The 17,725-nt window shown below is 46.7% G+C and overlaps 1 protein-coding gene and 1 long non-coding RNA gene across 4 annotated transcripts in view; one reads left to right on the forward strand and one right to left on the reverse strand.

The window, feature by feature from the left end:
• LOC142767301 (uncharacterized) overlaps positions 1 to 5,568 on the forward strand; it is a 103,848-nt gene extending 98,280 nt beyond the window's left edge. For all 3 annotated transcript variants that reach the window (XM_075868741.1, XM_075868743.1, XM_075868742.1), the window contains one exon: positions 5,200 to 5,568. In XM_075868741.1, the coding sequence (XP_075724856.1) occupies positions 5,200 to 5,469 (270 nt within the window). In that variant the 3' untranslated portion in view covers positions 5,470 to 5,568. The remainder of the gene's footprint in view (positions 1 to 5,199) is intronic.
• Positions 5,569 to 9,008: 3,440 nt separating this feature from the next.
• Positions 9,009 to 11,630, reverse strand: LOC142767303 (uncharacterized). The gene is made up of 3 exons (XR_012884813.1): positions 11,530 to 11,630; positions 10,538 to 10,614; positions 9,009 to 9,083 (listed from the first exon to the last, which is right to left on the reverse strand). It is a non-coding gene; the product is annotated as an uncharacterized LOC142767303 (long non-coding RNA).
• Positions 11,631 to 17,725: the final 6,095 nt, after the last annotated feature.

A 17,725-nucleotide genomic window follows, 5' to 3' on the forward strand; every position in this document is an offset into this window, starting at 1 on the left:
AGGGTATAAAGGGAGTTCGACGGATGCAAAAGTCCGCCCAGATCCCACAGCTTGCTTGCCTGGGCTAGGAGATTTCCTGGCACATTTTCTCTCGGGACAAGACAGGCGTTCTTGCACTCATCACAATTATTGCTAAGTATACGCTTTCTCGCAACGTAGCCTGCGACATAATATACAAGGCGGGAGTCACTTCGCTCAGCAGTGTACGATGCATGATCTATCGACACTATCGGCACCCAGGCAACAAGCACCAACGCTGGGTCTTTTTTTTTACCATTGACATCCTCGGGCATTTTAGAGGGACCTAGCGCAAACACTGACTGATGGCATACTTGCAATGTAGCGACTGCTTGCGAAGAAAATCCCAGCGCACCTGCAGCAAACACAGGGAAGTGCGCCGCTCCCTACCTGCGCCGCTGCCATCAGCGCCCCTTGCGGCATCGGCGCGCCGAGTGACCCTCTCCGACAAGCGAAAAGCGCCCCGCTCATCACACCTCCCCATCCCAGCCACCCTACTAGGGGTGAGGATAGGCGTGCGCGCCCACAGCTATACATGTTGCTTTACATGTTTTGTTTTCTTTATGTAACTAGCACAGGAGGTCCCCTTGCAGCCTAGAGCTTTGGGACCTCCTTCTGTATAACTTTTTTCCTATGTATTATCTTTTATTGAATAATAAAAATATTATCTATCTATCTATCTATCTATCTATCTATTGCTATGGGAGAGGGAGTGAGAGCGGAGTGATAACACCTGCCGGCGCGTGGACACCGCCAGATGCCTGACATAGGCCGACTAAGAAATGCATTCGCATAAAAAAAAACTACCAGCTTCATTTCGCGAACAATGTTGAAACAGGGGAGCTTATTCCCGTCATTCAGGCTATTGCGTTTCTTTATATCTTTCAAGTCTTCCGTTCACCAGAGTTTCCTAGAAGTAGGGAGAACTCTGGCGCTAGTGTCTACAAGAGATGCTACGCGCGGTGCTTTAGCCAGCATTGGAATGATGGGTAGTACACAAATTTGTCCAATACTTTGTTCTTTCGGCTCGTTTCGGCTTCGCGTGGCTTGCCGCTTTGTCACGATACAATAATCACCAAATGTTCAGCAGTTCGCACTTCACCACCTTAACTCTTTAAGCTCACCAATTCAAATCGGTTCAAATCGTCCGTTTTTTTTTATCCGAAGCAAAACCAAAACGTGGGAATAAACAAAGCCGCAAGAGTGTTCAAAGCCCGCAAGCACGAAGACTAGGCAAGTTTGCGCACTACCCATCATTGCCATGGTGGCTGAACGATCACACCGCCAGAGTCTCCTCAAGTTAATTTTAGGAGGCTCTATATGTCCCGTTCGTTGGCGCTTAGCTTTGGCCCCATTGCGCGAAAATCATGGTTATTTCGGCAACGTCATCACACGCTCACGCCGGGCGGCTTATCCATCGGAAAACGAGAAAAGCTCGCCATTGTGAGAGCGCGAACTCCTGAATGCTCACACTGATACGCTGTCTCATACACAGCCTCGCCGTCAGCCCATCTTGGCGCGTTTTTTTTTAACCCCTCCTCCGAGCCCCGACATCTTCCGCCCTCGCTTTCCGCAGCAGGACGTATTCTCCTCTCCTACCGATCCCCACTCTCGCCACACTGTGAGGTCACGTGATCAGCGCTACTTAAACCATGGCCTCCGAGATGAGAGCCTTGGATCTCGGAGGTTATGCTTCAACGGCCGGGGAAACCTTGACTAAGGACGGCTTCGTTGTTAAACGCACACTCGCCGTTCACTGGTTATCCTCTCGGCATGTAAAACTTCCGCACGTCCGGATATAATTTCCCCTTATTCTTCGAGCCGCCGCGTACCACCGCTTCCATCGTATGCAGACAAGCGCTATGAAACTGTCATTTGTACAGAGTATACGCAAGGAAACTGAAGCCCGCATAATTTAATCAGCCGTAAAATAACTGTTATGAACGCCGCCGAGTGTAGGCCTTTTCACCCGCGATCTTTTCAACATTTACATAGGAGCGTGACTGCGAACCATGTGCGCCTGCAGCCGCCAGCAACTCCACACACGTGTGCAGTGATGTATCGTGCAGGGAAGTTTCCCTTTTTTTGGGGGGGAATTTTCGCCTGTCATTTTGAGCCAAAGGGATAAAGGGAATATTCGTGATATTGAAGGGAACTTCAAGAATTGTTAAATTCTTCTATTACGACCGATAATTAGCGGTAACAGTGCGCCTTCATCTGCTGTAATCGGTTTTGGTGCGTGCACCACGCAACCATAGCCCTGTAGACTTGTTTCTGATAGTTACGCTATTGCTGTCAGACTTTAAGCCTACAAGGTGCAGCTTACTAGGAGTATACGAATCAATAAACTCGTGCTTTTGTTGTGCGGCAGAGGAGGAGCCAGTCATGATTTCAAACGTCGCCTGTACGTCAGACACGTGTAATTGTAATATGTCTGTGCGTGGATGAGGGCGGAAATCAGTACTGTTGTGCAGGGAAATATGCTGGGAATTTCGTCAATGTTTGCGGGGAAAAATTCCCGAAGTAAGGAGTTTTCACGTCTCTAATTGGGAATTCTTCGGCGTAGTAAGGAACATCGAGGCAGGTGTGCGGCGGGTCGCACTTTCACTACGCATTGTAAACAGAGATCGCAAAATATTGAAACATACATCAGCGTATAAGTTGGAAATACTAGCGGCCATTACTCTAAACACAGATTTCTATATATATTAAACGGAGACCATCATGTAATATAAACAGAGGTTGCCACTTGTTGGAGATGGTCGAAAATTTTGGAAATATATATATATGGTGTGGTGGTCAGTTAATCTGTAATTACAAGCAACTATTTAAAGGTTGTCTGAAGGGCTTTTACACAGCGTTCTCAATGTGCAACAGTCAAGCCTCCTATAGTACACGTTAGACCGCTTTGTATCTTAGTTATCCAGTGAGGCTTTACTCTAAATTTTTAATGTGGGCTTGTGTCAAGTACGAGATCAATTCCATCAATTAATCTGTAGTTTCATGAACAGAGAACTGCGTATAAAATATTACTATTATTTGAACAGATGGCATTAAGGGGCTAGTGGCCGCTCCAATACAGTATTAGTAAAATATGCACACGTCAACTAATGTGAAATAAAAGAAAAAAACTAACGGATAGGTGCATGCACATACAACTAACTATTAACGCTCGTAATACATAGGTGCTTATTAATAATAATTGGTGTTTTGACGTTCAAAAGCATGATATGATTCGTATAGGAGGACTCCGGGAATGGGCTTGCAAGTAATTAATTATTATGCGCAGGTACATATTAAACAAAAAAGACAATGAACACCAAGTCAAACAGTTTCTGCCAACATGCACAGGTTGACAAAAAAAAAGTAACATGCACGCTAGGGCGCAGTTTTATTCTTTATTTATTATTTGATTATTTATTTATTATTTTATAAGGTCCGTTATTTCTATTAGTCTTTCGCGATATACGTTATGACATTTGGATGCTTCGAAGTTTCCCATTCGTATGCTTTTCGGGTACAGAAAAAAAAAAGATTAGTTCTGTTACAGAAACAGCAATGTTGGATGTAGTCGCGCAGCATCGGAACTATAGGAGAAAGCTTGCCGACCGGAAAATATTCCTTACTTGCTCGCTTTGCTCAGTATTAGATGCGAATGCATTTGAGAGATTTTACATGAATTTGTAATTCGTACACCCCATGATTTTACTTTTCTGAAAGCAACACAACCAAGTGTCACTGTCACGGGGCGCCGCCAATGCAACACTACGATTGATAAAAATTTTAGTTTCATTAAATTTCAGTTCCTAATTGCAGTTCCTCGCCTCTGTAAAGTCGACTTTTGTAGTTCACACACCACGTGATACCACCTATGTGACAGCGACGCAACCAAAAGTGTCACTGTCACAGGGCGTCGCGTTTGGAATGATACGAGCGTTCCTCGCCTATAGGCAACGTTCAGTCGAGTTTTCCCGTCTGACTACAGCGCCAGAATACATAGCCTAGCGGATAAAACAAGAAACCTTGAGACGGCCTCGGTGAAAATGGAACGCGACGCGAGCGTTTCGCGCCCTGAATCTGTCAGCGGCATAGAGTTTCTCAAAATTAACTAGAGGGCACTCTGGCGCTGCGATCGTTCAGTGTCCATGGGAATGATGGGTAGTACACACATTTGCCTGGTCTTCGTACTTGCGGGTGGCGAATCGTACTTGCGGCTTCGTTTATTGCTGGTTACGGTTTTGTTTTCAAAGAAATAACGAACCCTTTTGAACTGCGTGAGACGATTTGGAAAGTAAGTCTAAAAAATAAAACGGGGAAGCGCAACCGCTGAACATTTGCTGATTTTTGTTTCGTCAAAAAAAAACAGCTCCAAGCCACACGAACACGCACGGAGCCAAAAGCAGGCCAGAAGTACGAAGTTTAGACAAATGTGTGCACTACCCATCATTCCCATGCTCGCTGAAGCACCGTGCATTGCAGCTCCCGTAGACACTAGCGCCAGAGTTCCCTCTAGTGTATATTGGGAAACTCTATGGTCGGCGGATTGTGCCCGGGATAGATTGGGGACGTGGGCATGCGTCTCTGTTCTGCGTCCCCCTAACGGCGAATGTCAGAAGCTTCGAGACGGGGCAGTGTGTAAGGTCCCTAGATGAAACACCTTAGCAGTGTGAGCAACGCAGCTCCCTCTGGCCGGTGTGCGGTGCCTATGCTATAAACTCGATTGGATTGGATTGGATAAACTTTTATTTGGTCCTCCAAAACACAGATCACTGTGTTGCGGGAATAGATTGGGGGACGCGGCACGCGTCTCTGTTCTGCGTCCCCCTAACGGCGAATGTCAGAAGCTTCGAGACGGGGCAGTGTGTAAGGTCCCTAGATGAAACACCTTAGCAGTGTGAGCAACGCAGCTCCCTCTGGCCGGTGTGCGGTGCCTATGCTATAAACTCGATTGGATTGGATTGGATAAACTTTTATTTGGTCCTCCAAAACACAGATCACTGTGTTGCGGGAATAGATTGGAAGACGCGGCACGCGTCTCTGTTCTGCGTCCCCCTAACGGCGAATGTCAGAAGCTTCGAGACGGGGCAGTGTGAGCAACGCAGCTCCCTCTGGCCGGTGTGCGGTGCCTATGCTATGAACTCGAGACGATACCGACACGGCACGAATACATCGCCTCCGCAGATCGAGAAACTGCTCGACGCTTGGCCGCACGACCGGTGCGTCGTCTTCGACGACATCGGCGAGGACGGCCTCGAGGGCAACTTCACGTACCTGGGCCACACGACGCGTTTCGGCAGGTTCGAGATGTTCAACGTCGTCTCCGGCGCCATGATCAAGCGGTACGGGGGCACCGCCTTCCCGGACATGTATCACGTCCGGGTGCCCAACGTACGCGACGGTCTCAGGAACATCACGCCCTACCCTCCGTACAATCCCGGCTCAAGAACCTAGGCGAACGCACGATGCCGAACAAGAGGGACGAAGTTGGGCTATATGACAGCACAACTGTGACGAAAAGGAGCGCGAAAGTCGCAGGTGACAAAAAAATAATACATGGGAATAAATATTTTTCTTTTTTTTCGATTGGCTATTGTTTCTTTTCCAAGCAATGTCAGGGACGCTTCAGTTGAACGACTTCACTTGAACGACTGGACATGTGTGTGTGTGTGTGTGTGTGTCCTTTTTGAAATTCAATCCAGTTTCCCGCTGTGAAAAAAAAGTTCGAACAATTAAGCCTGCAACGCGTGACAGTAGCGCTCCGAACATCATCATCATCATTTGAAGCATTATCACAGGTTCTAAGTTTTCTTGTTAAATTATCTGCCCCGTCTGATCGCGTGACTCGAGATATACTCCTACTAACGTATTATTGTAGTAACCATAGCTGGCAGCGACATGCAGGAGAAAGCCTACGATAGTTCAATGATGCACGCGTTGTTAATTTGTCCAATCTGATCACGCGACTCAAGATAGACCTACAACTATTACTGTATTACTATATTACTAGTAGTAATCATAGCTGGCAGCAAGTTTCACTTGAACGACTGGACATGTGTGTGTGTGTGTGCCTTTTTTGAAATTCAATCCAGTTTCCCGCTGTGAAAAAAAAAAGGTTCGAACAATTAAGCCTGCAACGTGTGACAGTAGCGCTCCGAACATCATCATCATCATTTAAAGCATTATCACAGGTTCGAAGTTTTCTTGTTAAATTATCTGTCCCGTCTGATCACGTGACTCGAGGTAGACCTACTACCTTATTACTATAGTACTAGTATAGTAACCACGGCTGGCAGCGACTTGCAGAAATTGCACGATAGTTTGAAAAGGCCAATGTTACGCACGTTTTTTTGTTAATTTATCTGCCCTATCTGATCATGTGACTCAAGATAGACCTACTACTACGGTGTCACTGTAGTATTAGTAGTAGTCACAGCTGGCAGTGACACGCAGTGGAAATTCCACGATAGTTCAATGATGCACGCGTTGTTAATTTATCTGTCCCATCTGATCACGTGACTCAAGGTAGACCCACTACCACTACTACTACTACTGTATTACTATAATATTTGGAGTAATCATAGCTGGCAGTAAGTTGCAGTAAAAATTCTACGATAATTTGAAACGACCATTGTTACGCGTTGTTGATCTTTTCCTTTCGGCGTGGTTGAGACGTGCACTGAGAACTCAAGCTGTGCTTGCAGTTCAGAAGGTGATGTGCATGAGGACTTATTATGCTATCGCATTCTTAGTCTTGCAATTTACAGGTTTAATATATGCGACATTTATGACGTAGTGGGCACTTACAAATTATACTTTCAGAAACTTGCAGTATGTTACGCGCGCAGCATTCATGGTTGAGGCTTACCTAACCCAACCCTACCCAAGCGACTCGAGATAGACTTACTACTTCTACGATGTTACTATATTACGAGCACTAAACCATACCTGGCAGTAACTTGCCGTAAAAATTATATGATAGTTTGAAAGAGCCAATGTTAGGCATGGTTGTTCTTTTCCTTGCGGCGTAGTTGAGACATGTACCGAGAACTCATTACGGTTCAGCAGGTGATGTGCGCGAGGACTCATTATGCTATCGCACTCTTACTCTTGAAGCTATTCTCTTATTGAATCGCTTGCAAAACTTGCTGGTTTAATAGATGCGACATTTATGACGTAGTCGGCACTTACGAATTAAACTTTCAGGAACTTGCAGTATGTTACGCGCGCAGCATTCATGGTTGACGCTAACCTAACCCAACCTAAACTAACCCAAGGGACTCGAAATAGACCTGATACTATGATACTACTATGATATTACTATATTATGAGTAGTAACTATACCTGGCAGTAACTTGCAGTAAAAATTCTACAATTGTTTGAAACGGCCAATGTTACGCATCGTTGATCTTTCCCTAACGGCATAGCTGATATATGCACCGAGAACTGAAGCTGTGCTTGCGGTTCAGAAGGTAATGTGCACGAGGACCTGTTATGCTACCACATTCTTACTCTTGAAGCTATCTTCTTATTCAATCGCCCGCAAAATTTACAGGTTTAAGATATGCGGCATTTATGACGTAGCGTTCACTTAAGAATTATACTTTCAGTAACTTGCAGTATGCGTTACGCGGGCAGCATGCATGGTTGACGCTAGCCTAACCTAACCCTACCTAACTTAACCCAAGTGACTCGAGGTACACTTACTACTACTACGATATTACCATATTACGAGTAGTAGCCACGCAGAAACTTGTGATAGTTTGAAACGGCCAATGTTACGCGCGTGGTCGTTCGTTTCCTTACGGCATGGTTGAGGCAAGCACCGAGAACTGAAGTTGTGCTTGCGGTTCAGAAGGCGATGTGCATCAAGACCTGTTATGCTATCCCATTCTTACTCTTGAAGCTATTTTCTTATTCAATCGCCTGCAAAATTTACAGGTTTAAGATATGCGGCATTTATGACGTAGTGTTCAGTTAAGAATTGTACTTTCAGTAACTTGCAGTATGCGTTACGTGCGCAGCAGCCATGGTTGAGGCTAGCCTAACCTAACCCAACCTAACTTAACCCAAGTGACTCGAGGTACACTTACTACTACTACGATATTACCATATTACGAGTAGTAGCCACACCTAGCAGAAACTTGTGATAGTTTGAAACGGCCAAGGTTACGCACGTGGTCGTTCGTTTCCTTACGGTGTGGTTGAGGCATGAACCGAGAACTTGAAGCTGTACTTGCGGTTCAGAAGGCGATGTGCATCAAGACCTGTTATGCTATCACATTCTTACTCTTGAAGCTATTTTCTTATGCAATCGCCCGCAAAAGTTACAGGTTTAAGATATGCGGCATTTATGACGTAGCGTTCACCTACGAATTGTACTTTCAGTAACTTGCAGTATATATTACTTGCGCAGCATTCATGGTTGAGGCTAACCTAACCTAACCCAAGTGACTCGAGATAGACCTCCTACTACTACGATATTACCATATTACCAGTAGTAACCATACCTGGCAGTGACTTGCGATAGTTTGAAACGGTCAATGTTACGCGTGTAGTCGCTCGTTTCCTTACGGCGTGGTTTAGGCATGCACCGAGAACTGAATTTGTGCTTGCAGTTCAGAAGGGGATGTGCACGAGGACTTACTATGCTATCACATTCTTGCTCTTGAAGCTATTCTTTTTTTTTAATCACCTGCAAAATTTACAGGTTTAACATATGTGCCATTTAAGACGTGGTGGGCACTTACGAATTATACTTTCAGTATATGTTACGTGCGCAGCACGCCTGGTTGAGGCTTGCACCGAGAATTGAAGTTGGGCTTGCGATTGAGAATGTGATTACGCTATCTTTAAGCGTTTTATTTTAATAATTCGCCTGCAAAATACACAGGCTCTACATACATTTTGCATAAGCCATTCTGAATAAACAAAATAAAAATAATCAACCAAGTCAGTGGTTCCAAAAGACGCATCGCATGTAGCGGCTGCTGACGCGCATTCTCTGGGATCCGGTGCAGCCAAAGTGATCCGTGTACTGCGGCATGTGGGTGGCCAGTACCTCCATCCTGCGGCAAGGCATTTCAACCGGGCAAATCAGCCAGCTGTGTGAAGACGCGGTCACAGATATTCACACTAGGTGGAATTTCACACTATATATTTTAAACGGGCAAGCCAGCCAACTGTGCGGACACAATTGAGGGTGTGTTCCAATACTCACAGTAGACTGCTAAATAGACAGCTAAATGGATGGCGGCCATCTCAAGTCCCATTCCGATTTTCACGCGGCCGGCAAAGTAGACAGCTCCGAGAAGACCGCATCGTAGACAAACGCGATGCAGGCTACTTTGCTGTCTAAACAAGATGGCGACTCAGCGAATCGCTCAGATAGACCGAATCTCGCCGGAATGCTCGTCTGTATACAAGCAGACGCTTCTTCAGAAGCTCAATGCAAGTAACGTTTAATTTTTTCAGATTTTAACACAAATTATACCAGAAAATACAGCTTTTTTTGTTTCTTCATTTTGTACTTCTCTTCTCGACGCGAGGTGGCGCTCAGGCGCGTAAAAGCCGTCTAAATGTGTTCCGATTCTCGGACAGCATGGTCCCGGTGCTGTGTTCTGAGCGGTCTGCGTAGACTGCCTACGTGCTAAGAATTGGAACACAGCCAGAATATATTCGCGAAATAACATACCAACCCTAGATGAAATACTGCTACAATATTAGTCAGTGGACGTGCTGTAGCTATACTATGTCATACTAGATATTGTAAAGAGGCAAATCAGTCAGATGTGTGGAAACGATTAAAGATATTCACGAACGAACATACCAACACTATAGGTGGTATTTCGCTACAATAATTGTTGGTGGGCGCAATATAGTTGAGCCGCTCAAGAATTTATTATTCATGAATACAACGTTTAGCTATTGGTATGGTTACTAATGTAAAGCATTGTCCGAGTGGATTAAATTGGAGAAAGAGAGCGGGACGTTTTTTTTTTATTTTTTTTGGGGGGGGGGAGAGTGTTGACGATAGTTACAAGCCATCACATGTAAATGCGCGCAATGTCATAGGCCACAAAAACGGACTTTGTATGAGTAAAACAGTTTAATGCCCCTCCATAGTTCCTTTGGCCCGGAAGTTATTACGAACCAAGTAACATTGCTGCGGACCGGTACGTTTGCGCAGTATGTTCTCATTAAATCAGTATTTCAGGTGACCATAGACCACGCACCAGTATGCATGTTTATGTGAGGGTGATGACGTCATTATGTGCCTTCATAAGTTATGTCTACCTGTGATGTCGAGATGACGTCACCCGATGCTGTCACGACGTGGTTATGATTTATAGTGAACCCCATGGTAAATTTTTGTGTTTGACGAGACATATAAATCTTACGCTCAAAAAGATGCATTTTAATGAAGGAATGTGGTAATCGATCGTTGAGAAATTGCAGTTGCAGCTCGTAATGGGGAGGAACTGTTTCAGGTATTATTTGACAGCGTGATGCTTAGTCTTACCTCTGCTCAGCTGTTTTCGATCCAAACGATTTGTTCAGGAGTCTGGCGATGGTCACGTTCGTGCGGGCGCACATCTCCTGCACCGCAGATCACCCCTTTTAACCACTTTAACTAATGTTCTATCAGACAGACAGACAAACGAAAGAGACAGAATACACGTCAGCTCATGAGGTTGCCGATTTGTATAAGGGACCTTGATATCCAGTGTTTGATCAAAGTTAGTGTTATGTGGGCATTCACAATTGAGTTGGTGAAATTTTCACATATCTATCATCATCATCATCATCATCAGCCTGACTACGTCCACTGCAGGACAAAGGCCTCACCCACGTTCCGCCAGTCAAATCAGTCCTGTGCTTGTTGCTGCCAATTTATACCCGCAAACTTCTTAACCTCATCTGCCCACCTAACCTTCTGTCTCCCCCTAACCCGCTTGCCTTCTCTGGGAATCCAGTTAGTTACCCTTAATGACCAGCGGTTATCCTGTCTACGTGCTACATGCCCGGCCCATCTAGCCGAGCACTTATTTTATGGTTTAATGTTTTTATATACACGAAAGTGGCCCGGGAGTTCGGCAACACTGGCGTGGTTCTCAGCCGTGACGTAAATAGCAGTTAGCTGTGCGAGTGTCTGCATTCTGACGAACAATATTGTTTTGTTGTGAGCTGCATGTGAAATGAACATAATTTAGATTTCTTCAGTTTGGCCCTGAAATCGAAAGATTTGCAGTGGCTGAAAGTGTGATGTAAAACGACGGCATTGCTCCTTGCTGCATGCACATGACGTCACAGACGTCATGGCGAAATGGCGGTTGGCGGCGGTGGGCGGGGTTTACAGCCTGCAACTTCAAGGGCCGTGTTTGCCTTTACATACTTTTGGGGCTTATTTTTCATACCAGTATAGGCATAAAAGACTTCTTGTTTTCACTGAAAACCCCAAATCGTTTGGTGACCATGTCATGGCGCCTTTAAGACTCTCCTCGAGGGACGCACCGAGGCAAGGGCAATGAAGAACTGCGTGGTGGAAGGGACCGTCTGGAAGAAAGGCAGGCGTACGTCCACGGCGGTCTTCTTGCTGATGTCCACCTCGTCCGTGTACATCTGCGTGAACAAAAGAGCGTACACCCTGGGATGGCGCGATCGGCTGCTAACCGGCGCACACAGGCTCATTAAGGCGAAAGCCTACCGTGCCTCACGAAACGTGGAAATGAACCACCGTTGGTGTCAACGCGAACTATTCAGAAATTCACGTAACCAGAGACTGCAGTCGTGACGTCGAAAATCAGTCAATTCTGTCACGTGACGTGACGTCAAACGAGGACGTCATCGCTTAAAATGTTGTAGTAGTCGAAGGTGGGTCGATTCAAGAAACATTGCAAAAACCATGCAGGTTGCAGAAAGATCGGAACGCCTTTGATCCCGGAGTTATTGCAAAACCGCGTAATGTGCGGAAATCCTTCGGCGAGACTTTTTTTTTCGATGCGAAGCAGCTTATGCTCGGGGCTGTGTCCGTCCCTCGGCGACCGTCCGCTTTCCCCTGCGCATGCGCCAACTCTCGCCCTCTTTTCGCGTGAACGGGAAGAAGTGGGAGGACGCTTTCCTCGCGTGAGCGCGAGGAGTTGGCAGGGCGCTGCCTCCACCTCGTTTATGCTCCCCCGTTTATCTCTGCGCCACAACTGTGCGCTCGTATATAATGCCGAGCGCGCTCGCTCCCTTGCACTCTCCTAGCAGCACTGGGTGTTCGCTTTGCGGCACACATGCGGTAATACACATGAATGAGAGGAGCGTAACATAAGCGGTACACAACATATACAAAGCTCCGCACACAAATGAAACATGCACGGAGACATACAAACGGAAACGATAAATGGAAACAAAAGTGAACACCAGCGCTGCTTCTAATTCCCACATAGTTCCCTTTAGTGGAAAATGGTGTTGTTGTTTTTTCGGAGTGCAGGCAGCGACTCAAACAGGAACTCTCGCCTGCTGTATTCATACCAAATCCACCCACGTGCCAAAATATTAACACTGCGGCCACAAAAAGTGCATCACAAGGCAATGAGTGAGCATAGACACTTCATCATAAGGCCCGACCACACGCACGCGCTGAAGCGTGTCAGCGCGTGGCTTTTTGACACAGCGTCGCGCCCCGAGGAAACATGTCGCGCCGCTTTTCTCCGTGCAGGGGAGGGCACGACGCCCCGTCAGAAAGCCTTGCCCTGACGCGCTGCTGCGCGTACGAGTGGTCAGGCCTTTAGGCACCCGTTTATGCGTTGAGTGGCGTCGTCGCCGTGGACCATAACCAAATGCAGCAAAAATAGGATGAAAGAGAGCTGACGCGGAGCGCTGCGAGCCGCGCTGCATTACCGTCTGCAATAGAGAGTTTTAGTACTGCGTACGCTGCATACGTGGCGGCGTTGCGTACGTAAGGACGCCACGTTCTTCGTAGCGCGCATGTGCAGACCGCAACGCACACATATCGCATTACGTACGCAGCCGTTACGTACGCACGCATGAGATGCGTGCGTACGTATGAGGAGATCGCGCCGCTCCCGAACAAGTTCGCGACAGCGCGAGACTTCGTTTTGCAAAATGGCGGCATCGAAGGCAAGCACCGACTGGCTCTGTGGCTTAAAATATGGCCATAATCTGGCTATAACACTTGGATTGGCTCACATTGGCTGCCAACAACACGTGCTTCCATTTTGATATACCAGATGGCGCAACACGCTTCACGCTCGTTACGTACGCGGGTACTACGGCGTACTAAAAGCCGATTAGTGGCAAACGACGCCACGTAACGCAAGGCGCTTGCGTGATGCGTACGTAGCACCATTCCGCAGTACTAAAACTCTCTAGTGGGTTGACCTGCGAGGCTCGGTAGAAGAGTGTTTATTTACCTTGAAGATTACGTGTACAGCCGCGATCTCCGCAATTGCCTCGTAACGCTCCACCGGTTCGTTAATCTGCGTACACACGAAAGAAACGATCACTCAACGTAAGGTGTAACCGCATTCGGGGATGTTACCTGTCGCTCACCCAACCCCACGAGCGTACACACCATCACTTTCTGCACCGGAAATGTCACCGGGCCAATGCGTATGTGGCCTGGCTATCTTAAGATACCGACGAGTATTGATGTAAAAGTGACGGCAGTATAAGCTCAATTGTGGTGAGAGAGATTTGCGTGCATTGTGGGAACATGAGATTGGTGCTTACTACAGTTTTCATAATCATACAGTTGTACAAATGAACGGCGCATGTCACTTGCCACAAAAGATCATGTCGCACGTAAACATTACCATGCGGGTATCAGGTAGCTGTACACTCTCCGTGTCATAGTCATAATTTAGCAGACACACGCACCGCATGTCTTAAATTTTCATACCACTCCAACATTACTTTGCAAGCGTGAAATAGCTATATATTTTGCTGTCATAGAGCTAGCGTTTTGGGGCGATAACAAAACTTGAGAAATGGAACGTGGCAATATGCGCAGTGAATATATGACCGGGGCAAAATTCTGGCGAGACTCTGAAACAGGAAACATAACACGAGCATAGAATGGCTGCACAGTCTCGCTTTGATAGACATAAGGTAGTAGGCATGTTTAGCGCATAAGACGAAGTTCAACATCCTTATGAGACACAGAGAGCGACCCATATGATCCATATGAAGAACTGACAGTATAATCATGGATGTGAATCGTGTGTGTCTCATGAGGCCTTTTCGATAATCAGATTCATACCGTGTTCACAAAAAAAAAACGGAACAATAATTCATTTGCTCCATGTCACGCTTCGTACCGCTGGCGCTGCCCATGTAAGGGGTTCTGACATCATATTGATAACATTATTGTAATAATTAATAGAGTCTGTAACGTCACAGGGACACCGTATAGAGAACTGGTCCGGAAATTTGACCACCTGGGCTTCTTAACGCGCACCTAAATCTTCAATACACACGTGTCAAACATTTTCACCTGCATCGAAAATTCGGCCGCCACAGTCAGAATTCGATCCCGCGACTTGCGGGTCAGACTAGGATATGACCAACACAAGTACACCATCCAAAGGGATATTTGACAAACACCCGTTTTCAGCACAAAGCCACGAGGGAGATCCGTGTAAATTTCTCAGAAATGAAGGCACGGAGTCGAGCCCGGGATCAACGCGATTTCCGGGGTGGTCGCTCTGTCGATTGTTTCTTGCACAATCAGTATGCCACCTGGCGGGATTCCACACAACTCATTTGTATGAAATACGTATTTTGTCCGCGGTAGTGGTATGGGCCCCCAATAAAGCGGTCCGTATGTACGGAATACATATTGCGTTCACGGTTATGTTGTAGGCCTCCTTACAATGGTAACAATATGGGCCCATACTACAACAATAATGGTATGGTCCGCTATTTCAATGGTAACGGTATGGGCCCCCAATACAGCGGTTCGTATGTACGGAATACATATTGCGTTCATGGTTATGGTGTAGGCCTCCTTACAATGGTAACAATATGGGCCCCTACAAAAACAATAATGGTATGGTCCGCTATTTCAATAGCAACGGTATGGGCCCCCAATATGACGGTAATAGCATGGGCCCCCAATACGACGGTAACGGTATGGGCCCCCAACAGAACGGTAATGGCACGGGCCCCTACAACAACGGTAACGGCATGGGCGGGCCAATCAACATGACGGCAATACAAACCCTGTATATGCGTTCGATGTCCTTCACGCAGTCTTCTAACTTCTGGTAGGCAACTTCAGAGGCGCTGTCCTTGCCGACCCACCACTGGGCTGCGATAAGGACAAACTGGTCAGTTTGTTAGCGCTGTGTCCTGTCTCTTGTCTTCACCTTGTCTGTTGTTTTCTTGCGATAATTATTTATGTCCATAGTCAGTTACCTGCTCGCCCAATGAGTGGTTGTCACTAAGGCACGGGAAGAGGCATTAACATGTTAAAGCGTTGGCATCACCTTGTGCAATATGCTGTACCAACCGAGGTAGTACGAAGATTCCATTCGGCCAAGCTCCCCTACGTTATCATGTTATCTGTCAAGCGTTATATCATGCATCATCTATGTGTCATCATGCGCTGTCATGTATTACTTGACTTTTGCCGTTTTTGACGTTTATGTCAGCTGGAATATCGGTTACCCGCGCTTCTCTGCCCCACTCTGCTGTGCGCCTATTATTTTACGCTGAATCACAGGTTGCGTAATCCTGGACCTTTTCATTCATTACAAATCGAAAGTGCTATTTGGTGCTTAAAACCCGCTAAAACGTCAACACTTAAATGTCTTAGCGATGACTACATCTTGGTAAGTTTGTTTTTTTAAATTAATTTAGTTTATTCGACATAATCAAATACGATCAGGCCTATAAGAAGCAGTGGTCGCTTTCAGTTAAGCGCAATGTCTCTGTATATGAATGCCTCCACTGAACAAGGCACCCACGCCTGCAGGTATACCTGTTCGCACACGCTATAGCGAGTCTCAGACTCGCTGAATTTTGCATACTCGTCTCCGCTGAATGTATGCATTGTGCTTGCGAAGCTTACCGCGGTAGTCGATGACCTTGAAGAGCTCGCGGATGACCCTCAAACCGTAGACGGGCATGCTGAATGGCCTGGGAAGCACGAAGTGAACACAACGGCTAACTTGTTTACACACAGGGGCATATTACATTTTTTTTTGGGGGGGGGGCACTAATTGATATTAGGAGTGGGGGAGCTAGGGGTCAGGCAAATGGTTATTATACGCTATCACGGTATGCCATGGCGAAGAAAAAATTGGGGGGGGGGGGGGGGGGGCATGGGCCTGGTACCCATTGGCTACGCCACTGATTACACAAGTATACGCAACGCAAACGCAACAGCTACAACACACAGCAGCTAGCTATATACAGTTGACCAGTTGACCAGGTTTTGGAGAGATCTGTAACGTGTGCACTTAGCGCCATCTTTCGCGGGTAACAGCGGTGGGTCTCTGTGACTGCATGGGAAATACGCGAAAAAAATCAAGCGTATACTTCGCGAAAAAAAAGCTACATACCAGAAATAACATGCGCTTCTGCAGAGGAGGTATCCTTCGGGATATTCTCGAAAAGCTAGTGTACCAACAGTGCCGACACAAATCCCGTGGTTCCTTAAGTGTTATATTTTATAGTGCAGCCCACGTGTTTCTAATACATGAATCTGTTTGTGACGTGACGTGACAGACAGATTCTTGGCGCTGGGTACCCAGACATAGAGGTCACCTTGTCTCTTCATCTCATCCGAGATGGTCAGTGCAGTGAAGGTCATGGAGTCATTCGGTCCCCGAATTCGCCAGCCGGGCCAAGGGTGCACACTAATGAACGCGAGGGACACCGGCACTAATCTGATGTCGCAGTTCTTGTTCCGCGCGTTCGAGTAAGACTGCACGCGACGTCTCAGCCTGCTCATTCTGCTGGTGTACCCAGACATGGCAGCCACGGTGACGTCATAAGTGCTCTGCGATCACACATGCTTCGTATAGCACATGGCTGCAATTTTAAGACATTCCTGCGTTGGGTCTCTGCTTTTTAGAAGCGAGTAAGTTATTGTAACTAGCTTTCTTCCGTCACATTTCTTTTCGTTGATTTTCCATTCAGTTGTGGCAGGACACTGTTGCTGCCACCGAGAGATGACGTCACGCACTGATGTCCCCTTAGCCTCAGTTTCTCCGCAAGGGTAAATCTCTTAATGCGACAGCAACAAACTGGCATGTTATACGACATGTGGATAACAGCACACCACTGGGAATCAGACCTGGCGTCACTGAGGCAAGCAAGCGGTCGCTGCAGCGAGTAAAAACGACCTTCGCGCAGTTTGTGGCTTCATCCATAACTTTGCGAGCAGAGCCACAGCACACACTGATGCGTGAGCTGTCGGCCTATTCCCTGTAAAAATGCGGGGCGCACGACCGAGGGTGACCATGACCGGCTAGCTTAAGTACTCATCGAGCTACGCAGCCCAGCCTCTGGCATCCCACCATGCGCCTTTCGCGCGACGGAGACGGCATGCTCGTTTTATCGCTGCTTTAGTAGTGTTCGTCTTCAACTTATTTACTTGCGCGTAGTACACAGAACTAACGGAGTGATGTTATCAATTTGGACTTATGAGCAACATGACGGTGATAGCGACAGCAAATATGCGCTTGGAGTGTTC

This window comes from Rhipicephalus microplus, chromosome 7 (assembly GCF_043290135.1).
Source record: "Rhipicephalus microplus isolate Deutch F79 chromosome 7, USDA_Rmic, whole genome shotgun sequence".
NCBI lineage: Eukaryota > Metazoa > Arthropoda > Arachnida > Ixodida > Ixodidae > Rhipicephalus > Rhipicephalus microplus.